Raw genomic sequence first — 13,937 nt, forward strand, 5'->3', positions numbered from 1 at the left:
ATATATTGTTTGGTATTTATAATAGAAACAGGGTTCATCCCAGGGTTTGAAACATTTTCATTGAAACAAATTACTGGCACCTGGTCCTCAGAGAAGTTCAGCAACCCAGGATTGCGTACAAGACTTTTGTGAGTTTCTAACCCTGAACATTCCTCCTTTAAAAAAACTGTACATTTCTAAAAATAAAAACTAGTTAAAATGCAAATAAAAATATCTCAAACAAAATATATATATATTATATATATATATATATATATATATATATATATATATATATATATATATATATATTATATATACATACACAAAGCAACTCTAGGGTCATAATGTAATGGGAAATTAGATATTAACTGAGTAGTTTGAAAATAGAATAAAAAAATGGAAGTGGTGTAGCTACTATGTAGCTACAACTCTGCCATTGCCAGTCTCAAGCCCGTGATGAGAAAGGAGGAGGGTTGGGCGAGGGGCTAGAGACCCCTCCCCGTAGAAAAACCCACTGCTACAAAAACGGCAACAGATACAACAAACATTTCGGTACTAGGAGAGGATGGATCTCCAGCTGGAGGTTTTATGACGCCAGGTAGTGAAAGCCAGTCTCTGGAAGCTGCCAGGCCGATGACCATTATCTCCACCAGGACCACCATCACCATCGAAACATGGAACGTGCGCACCATGTACGAAACAGGAAAGACTGCACAAGTGGCTGCCGAGATGAGGAATTACAACCTTGCCATCCTTGGAATCAGCGAGTCAAGATGGACTGGTTCTGGTCAGAGGAGGCCTGCCACAGGGAATTTGCTGCTGTTCTCGGGGCATGAGGAAGAAGACGCGCTGCACACCCAGGGAGTCGCCTTGATGTTATCTAAGACAGCCCAGGGATCGCTCGTTGGGTGGGAGGCACATGGCCCACGGATCATCACAGCCTCCTTCCGTACCAAAAACAGGAGGATCAACATGGACGTCATCCAGTGTTACGCACCAACGAATGACAGTGAAAAGGAGGACAAGGAGGACTTTACAACAGACTGCTTACCGTTGTACAGGACCGCCCAGGACAGAACGTCATCATCGTCATGGGCGACTTCAACGCCAAGTTCGGCAGTGACAACAGGGGCTATGAGGAGGTCATGGGGCAGCAGGGGCTGGGTGAGATGAATGACAACGGGGAACGATTCGCCGACCTATGCACCACAGGCAACCTGGTTATCGGAGGAAGCGTCTTCCATCACAGAAGGATAGACAAGGCGACTTGGGTATCACCAGACCTGTCGACGGAGAACCAGATTGACCATGTGTGCATCGGGAAGAAGTTCAGAAGATCTCTTCAGGATATACGCGTCAAACGAGGAGCAGACGTTGCTTCAGACCATCATCTCCTTGTTGCCCGGTTGCAGCTTAAGTTGAAGAGGAATTGGATAAGAGGGACCAACCAACGCCAGCGTTACACCACCATGCTCCTGAAAGACCCAACCAAGCTAGAACAGTTCACCATCTCACTCTCCAATAAGTTTCAGGTCCTACAAGAGCTGCTAGAGGAAGAGACCATCGACGAGAAATGGCAAGGAGTAAAGGAGGCACTATCATCAACCTGTCAAGAAGTCCTGGGCATCAAGAAACACAACCAAAAGGAATGGATGTCTATAGAAACTTTGAAGATGACAGAGAAGAGGAAAATGAAGAAGGCAGCAGTCAACAACAGTCGCACGCGAGCTGGAAAAGCCAAGGCACAGGAAGAGTATTCTGAAGTGAACTGGAGTGTCAAGAAAAGCATCAAGAAAGACAAGAGCAACTACATGGAGTCACTGGCAATAGAAGCAGAGGAAGCAGCTCACCAGGGAAACACGCAGGGCCTGTACGCCACTATCAAGAAGCTGTCAGGAATGTTCAGCAAACCAGAAAGACCCGTGAAGGACAAGGAAGGGAGGACAATACCAAATGAAGAGGGGCAGAGGAACAGACGAGGGGATCATTTTGAGGATTTGCTGAACAGACCAGCTCCACAGGAACCACCGGATATCCAGCTGGCTGATAGCGACCTGCCGATCGACTGCAGTATACCTACTAAGGAGGAGATCCGCATGGCCATCAAGCAACTAAGGAATGACAAGTCTGCAGGACCATTCCGGTGGAGGCGCTGAAGACTGACAGAGATCAGCATGGAGATGCTTTACCCACTCTTCAGCCAGAGCTGGGAAGAGGAGCAAGTTCCTTGGAAAGAGAGTGGAAAGAGGGCTACCTCATCAAGCTCCCAAAAAAAGGTGAACTCAGCTCTTGCTCCAACTACAGAGGGATAACGCTGCTGTCCATCCCAGGAAAGGTGTTCAACCGAGTCCTACTGAACAGGATGAAAGACGCAGTCGACCCCCAGCTCTGAGATCAGCAGGCTGGCTTTCGCAAGGATAGATCCTGCACTGACCAGATAGTGATGCTGCGCATCATCTTGGAACAGTCACTGGAGTGGAACTCGCCCCTCTATGTCAACTTTATTGACTATGAAAAGGCATTTGACAGCGTAGACAGACAGACCCTCTGGAAGCTGCTGAGTCACTACGGTGTGCCGGAGAAGATCATGAACATCATCCAAAACAACTCACCGACGCCTTCCAAGTAAGGACAGGAGTGAGACACGGATGTTTGCTGTCACCTTTCCTGTTCCTGCTCGTGATAGGCTGGGTTATGAAGTCATCAACAACCCAAAAGCGGAATGGCATCCAATGGACTCTCTGGACACAGTTGGACGACCTTGATTTCGCCGACGATCTGGCCCTTCTCTCCCACACCCAGCAACAGATGCAAGAAAAGACCAGCATCATTGCGGAAACCTCAGCTTGCTTGGGCCTCAACATCCACAGGGGAAACAGCAAGATCCTCAAGGTCAACACAGCAAATACCACACCCATCAGGCTGGAAGGTGCGGTGCTAGAAGAGGTGGACAGCTTCACCTACCTTGGCAGCATCATTGACAAACAGCGTGGGACAGAAGCTGATGTTAGAACCCAAATTGGCAAGGCAAGGGCGGCTTTCCAACAGCAGAAGAATGTCTGGAGATCCACAGACCTGACAGTCATCAAGATCAGGATCTTTAACACCATCGTGAAGCCTGTCTTACTTTACGGAGCCGAGACCTGGAGAACCACCGTCAACACCATGAAGAGAATCCAGACTTTCATCAACAACTGCCTCAGAAGGATTCTGCGAATTCGCTGGCCAGACAGAATTAGTAATGAACAACTGTGGCAGTGGAGGAGACAGCAGCCTGCAGAAGAAGAGATCCTCCAAAGACGCTGGAGATGGATCAGCCACATGCTCCGCAAGCCTGCATCCAGCACCACAAGGCAAGCCCTCACCTGGAACCAGCAGGGGAAAAGGAAGAGAGGTCGCCCAAGGAATACATGGCGCTGTGACCTGGAGGCAGACATGAAGAGAACAGGCCACACCTGGGGACAGCTGGAGCGATTGGCTCAGGACCGGGATGGCTGGAGAGAGTTTGCTGGCGGCCTATGCCCCAGGCGGGGCAACAGGTGAAAGTGAAGTAGCTACTGTAAAAATATTAAGACAATAACTCAAAGTGTACCACCTCTGTAGAAGGTAGCAAGAAGAAACCTAATTTCAACACGACATGATATGAGGCTTTGACTGTGTAGTGTTGATTGCTTTGTAAAATTACTGCCACAAAGGGGTTAATTTTTCTTGTGTGGTACCCACAATCAAAAGAGAATTACAACATGCAAGCCATCTTAGGTCACAGGTCAAAGTGAACGGTGCCACAAAATTTTCATGGTACTGAAAATATTAAGGCTTCATCCGAAATTGTTTATGAGACACCAGAAGTTGAAGTGGCAGTGTTAGATTGACAATAAAAAAAAAATAAAAAATTATGTATTACACTATCTATCTATCTATATCTATACTCTATAATTATTATTATTATTATTATTGAAAACTAAATAGGAACTCCACGTACCTCTTTCGTCTCTTCAGGGTCTGAGTGATCAACAGTTACAGATAAGTCATTTTGTAAATACTTCAAAGCACTTAGAGGGTCTGTCTGAGCTTTTTCTTCAAACCTATAAAAAATTAAAAAGAATGCACAGGAGTGGTTACTGGATATGAAGCCTGAAAAAAAAAAGAAAAAACTCTCTCTATCAGTTTACATTTTTGATTCTAGACCAAATTCCGTGACTACAGTGGCAGCCAACACCCCCCCCCCCCCCCCCCCAAAAAAAGGATGGGTGGAGCAGCCTTTTATTATTATCATTATTTTTTTTTTCATTGAGAGAACGCTAACCACACAAGCTTTTAACAATACATTAAAATGTAACTGTACTGTAGAAGATTGGAAGGTAATTAATATACATTTACAGCTCTGCAGATGCAGTAAGTTTAGTACATTAGGATTTCATGAAGGGGTGAGCTGAGGAACTAACAAAAGAAATCTAACTGCACAACAGCAAGTTACTTCTTACAAAAATAACCACAAGGTGTCACTATATTAAAAGGCAGAGAGGATACAGATAAGAGACATTTTAATAAAGTACTTGATATTAACAAAGATATGCCACTACCAACAGCTGTAAAGAGGTCAAAGCAATACGGCTAAGTAAAGATTTTATAGGCTGGTTTCACAGACCTTGAATTTAGCACTAATCTTGGACTACCTAATATTACATTATGCTGTAAAACGAACTGTATGTATGCCCTTCAAAGTCTAAAAGTGTCAATAACAACTGTCTTCTACATTGTACACAACCTTATCATACATGAAAAATGTTCACAGATTAATTTCAAAAAGCAGATGACATGGGATGTCATCTGGGATGACAGTAGATGATAGCTAATGAAACAATTCCATAAATATTCACTCTTGTTATTAAAAAAAATGGTACAGCATCTTGTACTGTGCCATATTTGGTTAAATAAAACTCTTAAAGTGCATATATTTAATTAACCTAGTATGGTACTATACTTATACACACTATATATATATAATTTGAATAAAAACACAAATTGTCTTCTTTCCAAATGGCACACGTGAGACCTAAATAATAAGTAGAACTGCACGCTAGGTAAGATTTACTTGAATGAATTTATTAGCTACTTTATAAACCCCTATAACAAACAAATGTGTGTTTAGAAATTAAAGTTATTTGCTTTTTTGTCCTTTTAATTATGAAAAGAATCTAACTATTACCGGTAGTCCTTCTATTGCAATTGATGGCATTTCACTGTCTATTGCCAAACATCCGCCTCACACTATACTTGTATTTCTGGACCTCTGTATTTCTATGAATTACCAGGCTCTATGGAGCACTGACGTATGGCCATGTTCACTATTAAATCTCTCAAGACGATGCAAGAATGTGACATCAATACAGCAACAGACCAATATAAGATTAAGAATAAGCATGTAACTACAATCTGTTCTATTCCTCTGATGAGTTACCCCCATTTGAAAAAGAAACATTAAATGGAATGCGCACATTACTGTACTAATGCAAAAACAAAAAGTGCTACACACTGTCCTTTAGTGTTTGCATACCTGTATTTCCTAATGAGGTATTTGCAGTGTCTGAGGAGGTACTCCTTGGATGGGCGGCAGAGCTTCAGTGACCAAAAATCATCCAGTCTCATTTTAGGGGAGCAAGATTTGCCAGGATTTCCACCAAACAAATAGTGAACCTGTATATAGGTAAGATATCCACAGCTTAAAAGACACTGGCCTATATCAAGGTTACACTTCTAAAAGGCACGGGTCTTATATTTACCGCAAAGGTAAAGGGTGTTCAGTAACCATTCAATATCAATTAACCACCTAAAGAGAATATATTTGGAGTATGGTTAATGGTACTTGTTGCTTAAGTGACAAAGTACATTTTTTTAAAATCTTTTTATTTCAGATCACATTTCTGGAAATCAAATTAAGGTCTCCTTAAGAAGACCATCCCACAAATCAGAACACTTTGGTAGTGTGCAAAGCACCGCATTCATTAATACACCATTTTAGAATTGATAAAGGCTGTTGCAAAAGTTAGAATCCAAAATAAAAAAACATTTTATCATTGGTCTTTACAAATTACCTTGTGCAGTTCATCATAAACCAGCTGGTGGGCAAACCGTGGGCAGGGCTCCTCCTCCAGTAGACTTTTATTTGCATTTTCTTTCACTGCCTGATCATTCTTGTAAACACATGACCTTATATTAAAAAAATAAAAAATAAAAATAAAAAGTCATCTCAAGGAGACAGCCATCTATTGGTGGCTTAGTAGGTTTGTGTGTTGTCAGCAGCTATTAAATGAAACATTATAAAATTGTTGATTTTACAACAAGAAAAGCTGCCTTTGTCTAACTTCTCATCTTTACAACCAAGGAGCAACCCATGGCAATGAACTTGAACAGCCTTGAGCCTGAACAGCATGTTTTTGGACTGTGGGAGGAAACTGGAGTGCCCGGAGAAAACCCACGCTAGCACAGGGAGAACATGGTAAATGGAATTAATGGTCAAAATAATTAGTATGTACTTTTTATTGATCACAACATAATTTTAACTCTCTGTACAAAGACAAACACTTAGTAATAAAAAAATACTTGGTAATAAATTGAGATAAATGCTTAGACAAGAAGTCTTTACAAACAGCTATACACTGAGTGTACAAAACATTAGGAACACCTTCCTAATATTGAGTTGCACCCCCTTTAGCCCTCAGAACAGCCTCAATTCATCGGGGCATGGACTCTACAAGGTGTCGAAAGCATTCCACAGGGATGCTGGCCCATGCGGACTCCATTGCTTCCCACAGTTGTGTCAAGTTGGCTGGTAGTGGATCTCTACACCGAACAGCTTGTTTCATCTCATCCCACAGATGCTCAATTGGACTGAGATTTGGTGACTAGGCAGGCCACTGCAGTAAGCTGAATTCACTGTCATGTTCGTGGAACATTCCTGGATAATCCTACCCTTGTGACATGGGGCATTATCCTGCTGAAAAAGCAGATGGATACACTGCTGCCATGAAGGGATGCACCTGATTGGCAATGATGTTCAGATATCCTGTGGCATTCAAACGTTGCTCCACTTTTATCAAGGGTCCCAATGTGTGCCTTGAAAACACACCCCACACCATCACCTGCCTGCAATGTTGACACACTGCATGATGGATGCATGTACTCATGTGGTTTTCTCCATACCCTAGTCCTCCCATCACCGTGAAACAGCACACACCGAGATTCATAAGATCAGGCAATGTTTTTCCAATCCTCCAGTGTCCAGTGTTTTCATTCCTTAGCCCACTGCAACCTCAGTTTCTTGTGTTTTGATGAAAGAAGTGGAACTCTGTTAGGTCATTGGCTGCCATACCCCATTCATGTCAAAGTATGACGAGTCGTGCATTTTTTTATGGGTCTTTCGGCACAAGTGTTGTACTGGACTGTCAGCTGACTAACTGTAGCCCGTCTGTTGCTCTGCACAATTCGTGTCAGCCTCCTTTGGCCTCTTTCATCAACGAGCCATTTTCGACCACTGGTGTGCCGTTGGCTGGATGTCCTTTGGGTGGTGGACCATCCTTGATACACACGGGAAACTGATGACTGTGAAAAACCCAGCAGTGTTGGAGTTCTTGACACACTCAAACTGGCGCGTCTGGCACCTACCACCATACTCCGTTCAAAGGCACTTAAATCTTTTGTCTTGTCCATTTACCCTCTGAATGGTACACGATCCATGTTTCAATTGTGTCAAGGCTTAAAAATCCTTCTTTAACCTATCTCCCCTTCATCTACGCTCACTGAAGTGGATTTAACAGGTTACATCAATAAAGGATCATAGCTTTCACCTGGGTTCACCTCATCAGTCTATTTCATGGAAAGAGCAGGTGTTCCTAATGTTTTGTACACCCAGTGTATGTGTTATAAGATACGAAATAGCCTACAGAAAAACCTAAGCACTATAAAAAAAAAAAAAACAAAGTCTCAAACTTCTCTTACCACCTATTTCTGGCTATGTCATATATCCAAAATGAGTTCCTCACATTCTCCTCTCGTTTATCCTTGTCCTTGCTAAGCCCAGAGAGTACATGGATCTCGTTCAATTCTGGGTCAATGGTGGCTCTCTGAGTAAAACCTGTCATTGGGACTGGTAAGACAAGAAACATCCTAAATATAAAGCAGTGCTCTTCCATAAACTAATCAAGCCTGCTGACGGAGGTTATTTTTTTATAAAATGTAACCCACTTTTTAACCCAAAAATAGTACGGTTGCTTAGTCGAATTGATGTTGCAACAATGCACTGAATTTTTAGGAGCATATTTGCTAGACAGATGAACAGTCAGAGAAAGATTTGACTATGACTATCCTGTTTTGGGCTACTTTGTTCCCATTAAATATATTTGCCAAACACATTCTGTTCCTGTGCACTCAAACTAGAGACAAACTTAGAACATAGATCATTTTATTTTTGTTTGCCAAGAAAGACCATGGAGAAACAACCCAGGGACAGATTATAGCATTCAGACAGTAGCTTTTTTTTTCTATTTCAATTAAAAGTGTCCTGCAACTTTCTCCCCACCGTAACAACATAATATATTCAATGAATTGTTCTAATAATCTTTTTTAATGTGGTACATTTAGCATGTCAAAACACATAAGACTGATTAAGATAATGTGCGGTTAGCAAATTACAGTGAAGTGTGTGTGTGGTCTATTGCTGAGATCCAAGATTAGAAAAAAAAACAAAAAACATTCTGCATTGCTATTTAAATCACACAGGATTCTCAATAATCACAATGTCTGTTAAAACCAGAGCTGAAAGTATAACTATCCTTATATTCACAGACAAAGTTTAAGATGACAAATCAGAGTACCTCTAAAATAAGATGTATAGGAATGTTCTGTACATACTGTAACTGCACACTTATTTAACGCTACGTCAGCGGCAATAATTGCAATACCTGGACGGCGGAAAGGGGTGCAAATGCACCTACATACACGGTTAGCTTACAACTCCAATTAAAAAAAATAAATAAGAAGAAACACACGATAATTGCTTTGATACAAAATATATTTGTAAAGTAAATGACGTACCCATGCCAGAGTCCTTCTTTGTGCCATCTGATATGATTTCTACATGGTCACTGTCTACATCGTAACTAAAGAAGTCATTCAAGTATGTTTTGGATCTCTGCCCCCCAAAGACATACAGGCAGCGGTTAAGATTTTCTACAGGAAAAAAAAAAAAAAAAAATAATATATATATATATATATATATATACACACACATATATATATATATATATATACACACACATACACACACACATATATATATATATATATATATATATATATATATATATATATATATATATATATATATATAAGCCAGCTGCCCAACATTTCAATATGTTATACATATCTTTCCAGGGAGCCTGTGTTTGAATCAAAACATTGGAGATATTTATAGGTGTTTGATGGCATGACAACTACATGTTATTGTTTATATTCAAATCCACGATTTATTATTACATGATGTAATGATGTTCTATATATTGTGACATAATTTTTACTTATCTTTAAATCTATATTAATTCTAATTAACACTACTTTATATAAACTTATATTTATATTATCATGCAATGCTGACTCTGAGGATCAGCCTTGATTTGACCTCCCCAGCGCATCAACATGCACAACTTTTGAACGAATTTTGCTTATTTAATTACTTAAGTTTTTATACTATTTATTGGAATTAATTAGTTCATTCTTTTCCGTTAAGTCTCGCTGGTATAATTGTGTTCAGTCTATTTATCCATTTACTTTCTTTTATTCTTCTATATGTCACATTGTTTAATTTTAGCTGTTCTAATACTACAAACTTTACATAATTTATGTCATGTCCTTAACTGGTGAAGTGCTGTACTATTGATTCATTCATTTTTTTTATTTTTAATTAATGAAAGGTGGTTCTGAATTATTTTATATAAAGTTGTTCCAGTCTCTCAAACATATTTTATTTCATCACATTTTTCACAGGCTATTCCATAAACAACATTGCTATTTTTACAGTAGATATTAGTATTTAGTGGATATGTGGTGTTCATATGTTTAATTATATTTGTACTTTTGTCCATGTATTTACAAACTTTACAGGTACTAGTGCAACTACTTGTACAACCTATTCTGTCAATTATTCTTTTATGTTTACTATGAACTAAAATATCACCTAAATTAGCTTCTCTTTTGAATGCTACAACTGGGGCCTTAAGAAATACTTTTTTCAATTTTTCTGAATTATGTAGAATCCGCAAGTGTTTCCAAACTATCTTAGAAATATTGGGCAAAAGTTTAGAGCAAGTCATTACTAATAGGACTCTTTTGACATTTTTATCTCTATTTTTATAATCTAGTAGATCATCTCTTTTCAGTTTATCTACTTTTCTTAACTGTCTCTATAATTCTTTCTTTGAATCCTTTTTTAAGATTTGTTTTTAATACATGTCTGTTTTACATAGTCACTTTCTTTAGAGCATATTCTTTGTATTCTTATTCCTAGACCCTTTGGAATTGCCCTTTTAGTGTGTATTGGATGTGCAGAGGACATGTGCAAATACTGGCACATGTCAGTAGGTTTATAGAAGAGGTCAGTCTCAATTGAACCTTCTTCAGCTTTTACTGTGGTATCTAAAAATTAACACATACCTCCATATACATTTTGACTATAAATGTATAACAGGTAGCAAATATCCAGGTGGAGTACAAGGCAACCACAAGAGTGGAATAGATATATTATGACCCATACAGTGATATAATATCATATATATATATATATATATAATATTTATATATATATGCCATGTTAGATTATAATACAATTACTCCCAGGGATGAGCGAGCGAGATAGGTTAGATATATAGAATAAGGGAAAAAAAAAAAAAAAGCGAGATAAATAGCATATATCTTTTTGATGTAAATTGGGGGTTTGAACGTTTTATTTTGTTATCTTTATCCAATCTCTATTTGAATTCCTTTAAAAAAAATGTAATCTATGACAGTAAAATGTTTAGCTAAACATTTTGGGTCAAATTTCTCTTCAATTATTTTCTTCCCCTTTTTTTTTTTTTAAAGTACCATAATGAAAAGGTGTAATACATTAACAAAGTGAACAAGCGAATACACAGAAATATTAAACAAGTCAGGGTCCCCAGTAGCTCACCTAGTAAAAGCACTGCCGCATGGAGTGCAGGGTGAGTCATGCAAGTGTGCTACGAATTCAGCTTGTACAAAGTTCCAGATCTTGGCTAGGGCCCCACAGGGAGTGCTGCACTGGGTTCGGGAGAAAAACCAACTGCTTCGAGTTCACCTCATCACTTAAGTAAACCAGAATCAATTAAAATGCCACTGAACCCAATTTAGGTTGTCTGTTACTTACAGTGTGGAAGAGCATACAGTGTCCTATCCTTGACTGGACATCTTCAGGACCAGCGTTGCAGGAATCTTCCCGGAGAAGTTTCCATGTATTGGATTGACAGTGATAGGCATATAGTCCACTGAACTGTGGCTCATTAGTCCGAGTGTCATCCACATTGCCACTGCAAGTTAATATTCTTCCGCCAAATGTGTAAATCATGTGTTTTTCAGAGTCCATGCACATCTAATTCAGGAAAAACACAAAACACAAAAATACCTCTTAATTCTATAGCAAAACAAAGTGCCTTCACCACATACTGTATCCTTTGTGTTGTATGTTAACTCATTCATGACAGCAGGCACCTCTAGATGAGCTTCACTTTCTCATTTCACAAAACTTTCACATTTTTAACCGGGAAACCCATTAAAATGGAACGTTAATATTCAAAATCCACGCTGCCACGCTGAATGAGTTCAATGAAAGCAGCGAAAGGGTTATGGTAAAAGTAGTAAGATACTGATGATGTTTCTTCTAACTGTTTTTACCATTAACTGTAAATGGCATTTCATTCAATAACAGTAATTAACAGACTATACCTCATTTTCAGCATTACATTGCTACGAAAACTTGGATCTATTACATAAATAAAAGCAAATACATAATCCAAACTAGTGACTGTATAGAACAGATTAAACTCTCTCTCTTGATATATATTAAGGCTGCTCCAATTAAGATTAATCGGACCAACAGATTCCCGGTTCCCCTTTCATGCTGCCGCCTGCCCACAATTCCCCACTTGCCCCTACCCCGCACTCCCCCATGCCGTTATTACCCATTCGCTCAGCCCTCTCCCGCCCGCCTGGACCCCTGCCCCGTTCTACGCTCCCCCACCCGGCCCCCCCCCCCGCTCAGTTCCGTTCCCTCGCCAATATCTTCTGATTTTCTCTGTGCCACACTTTCTGGACCCTCTATCTATCGAGCTCGCTCCCTTTACGCGGCCAACTTACCTCTCTTTGTTCCCGTCTCTCGGGGGACCGTCTCGCAGGGGTTTTTCGGGCCAGGGCGTCGTGTGTACCTCCACCTGCTTGCATTGGTCCCTTGCCACCGCCCTGACCGGGTTCTTAGCTTTCCCGCCAGCTTTTTGGGCCCTCTTGTCCATATCAAAGACTTAATTCTCTCCCCGTAGGGATTCCCCCCCCCTACCCCCGGCTCGCATGTCCGGCTTTCGGCCCGTGGTGTCGCTGTGCCCCTAGCGCCCGTCTTTTGCTTTCCGGGCGCCCGCCCACTGGTCCCTCCTTCTTTTGTCCTTCTTCCTTCTTCTTTTCTCCTCTTTGGCTGTGGGTTTATTTGCCTGTGTTTTTTTTTTGTTTTTTTTTGTTTTCCTTTTTTTCCTCTCCTTTGTTGTCTCTTCTTTGTGTTTTTGTTTTTTCTTCTTTTTTTTTTCCCTTCGGCTTCCTTGTCGGGTGGGGGTTGTTCCGGTGTCGTTTTTTGTTTGGTCACCGTGTGCGCCGATTTCTTTTATTTTGTTCCTTTTTTTTTTTTTTTTTTTTCTTTTTTTTTTTTTTTTTCTTTTTCGTCTCCCCCCCCGTCTTTTCTTTGTCGGCCTACTCCTCTCGTGTTTTGTGCCGTGCTGCCCCCCCCTTGGTTGCTTGACTGCCTTTTGGTGCCCCACCCCTTTGCCTACTTTCTTTGCTGTGTCTTGCCTCGTTTGTTCCTTTTTTTGGTGACTTTCTTGATTATTTTTGCCTGCCATCCTCCCTTCTTTTTTGGACATTTCTGATTTCTGCCATTGACTGTGCACTGCCTGGTGCCTTTGCCAACTCTGTTCCCCTTGTGTTTTTGTTCGAGTTCCCACTCTTTTTGCTGCAATTCCTATGAATTTCTTGGTGTAACTCCCCCTGCCCCATCCCCTTTTCTCGGATTATTGTTTTGTCCCACTTTTTTTGAGCTGCAATTTGCTGCCTGACTTTTGTGCATGTGGCAATGACTTTGTTGTTCCTTCGTTTGTATGTGTGATTTTCTGTGCCTGTTTCGAATTTTTTGACACTGTCAATACCCCTTCTCCGCGTCTTTGGTTTGCCATCCGGAGTAGTTTTGTTGTGATGCCCACTGGCCTTGACTTTTGCCACTGCTGGCACTTTGCACTGTGCCGCCTGCTGCTTTTTCTTCCTGCTCCTTTTTTTTTTCACTTGCCCTCCCGTTCTTCGTGCCTTCGTTCTTGCTTCTCCCCCCCCTCGCCCCGTTCCTTTTGACGCCCCTGTGGCTTGCCTTGGGCCCTGTGTGTGCTTTTTCATTATGCTTGCCTTCGTTTGGCCTCTCATCCCCGCTTTATTATGCCCCCTCTTTTTTTGTTTTTTTTCTTCCTCCTTCCACTCCCCATTCTCGGCCTTTCCCTTTCTTTTGGCTCGTCCGCACCTTGTTACCCTTTGTTTTTTTTCTCGCTGATGTGCCGCTTCCGCTTTGCTCTCCCCTCCGTCGGCTTTTCCCTTTTTTGTTCCGTTTTCTCGTTCGTCGCTTCTTCCCCTTTTTTTTCGGTGGC

At 40.8% G+C, this 13,937-nt stretch overlaps 1 protein-coding gene across 1 annotated transcript in view; it reads right to left on the reverse strand.

The window, feature by feature from the left end:
• The window catches only part of LOC121318243 (muskelin-like), a 36,895-nt gene that overhangs the window by 3,428 nt on the left and 19,530 nt on the right, over positions 1–13,937 (reverse strand). Inside the window, exons 11-16 of the mRNA XM_041254701.1 lie at positions 11,416–11,641; positions 9,076–9,210; positions 7,981–8,128; positions 6,078–6,192; positions 5,540–5,679; positions 3,965–4,067 (exon numbers count right to left, since the gene is read on the reverse strand). Of these exons, the coding sequence (XP_041110635.1) occupies positions 3,965–4,067; positions 5,540–5,679; positions 6,078–6,192; positions 7,981–8,128; positions 9,076–9,210; positions 11,416–11,641 (867 nt within the window). The remainder of the gene's footprint in view (positions 1–3,964; positions 4,068–5,539; positions 5,680–6,077; positions 6,193–7,980; positions 8,129–9,075; positions 9,211–11,415; positions 11,642–13,937) is intronic.

This window comes from Polyodon spathula, chromosome 7 (assembly GCF_017654505.1).
Source record: "Polyodon spathula isolate WHYD16114869_AA chromosome 7, ASM1765450v1, whole genome shotgun sequence".
In the NCBI taxonomy this organism is placed as follows: domain Eukaryota; kingdom Metazoa; phylum Chordata; class Actinopteri; order Acipenseriformes; family Polyodontidae; genus Polyodon; species Polyodon spathula.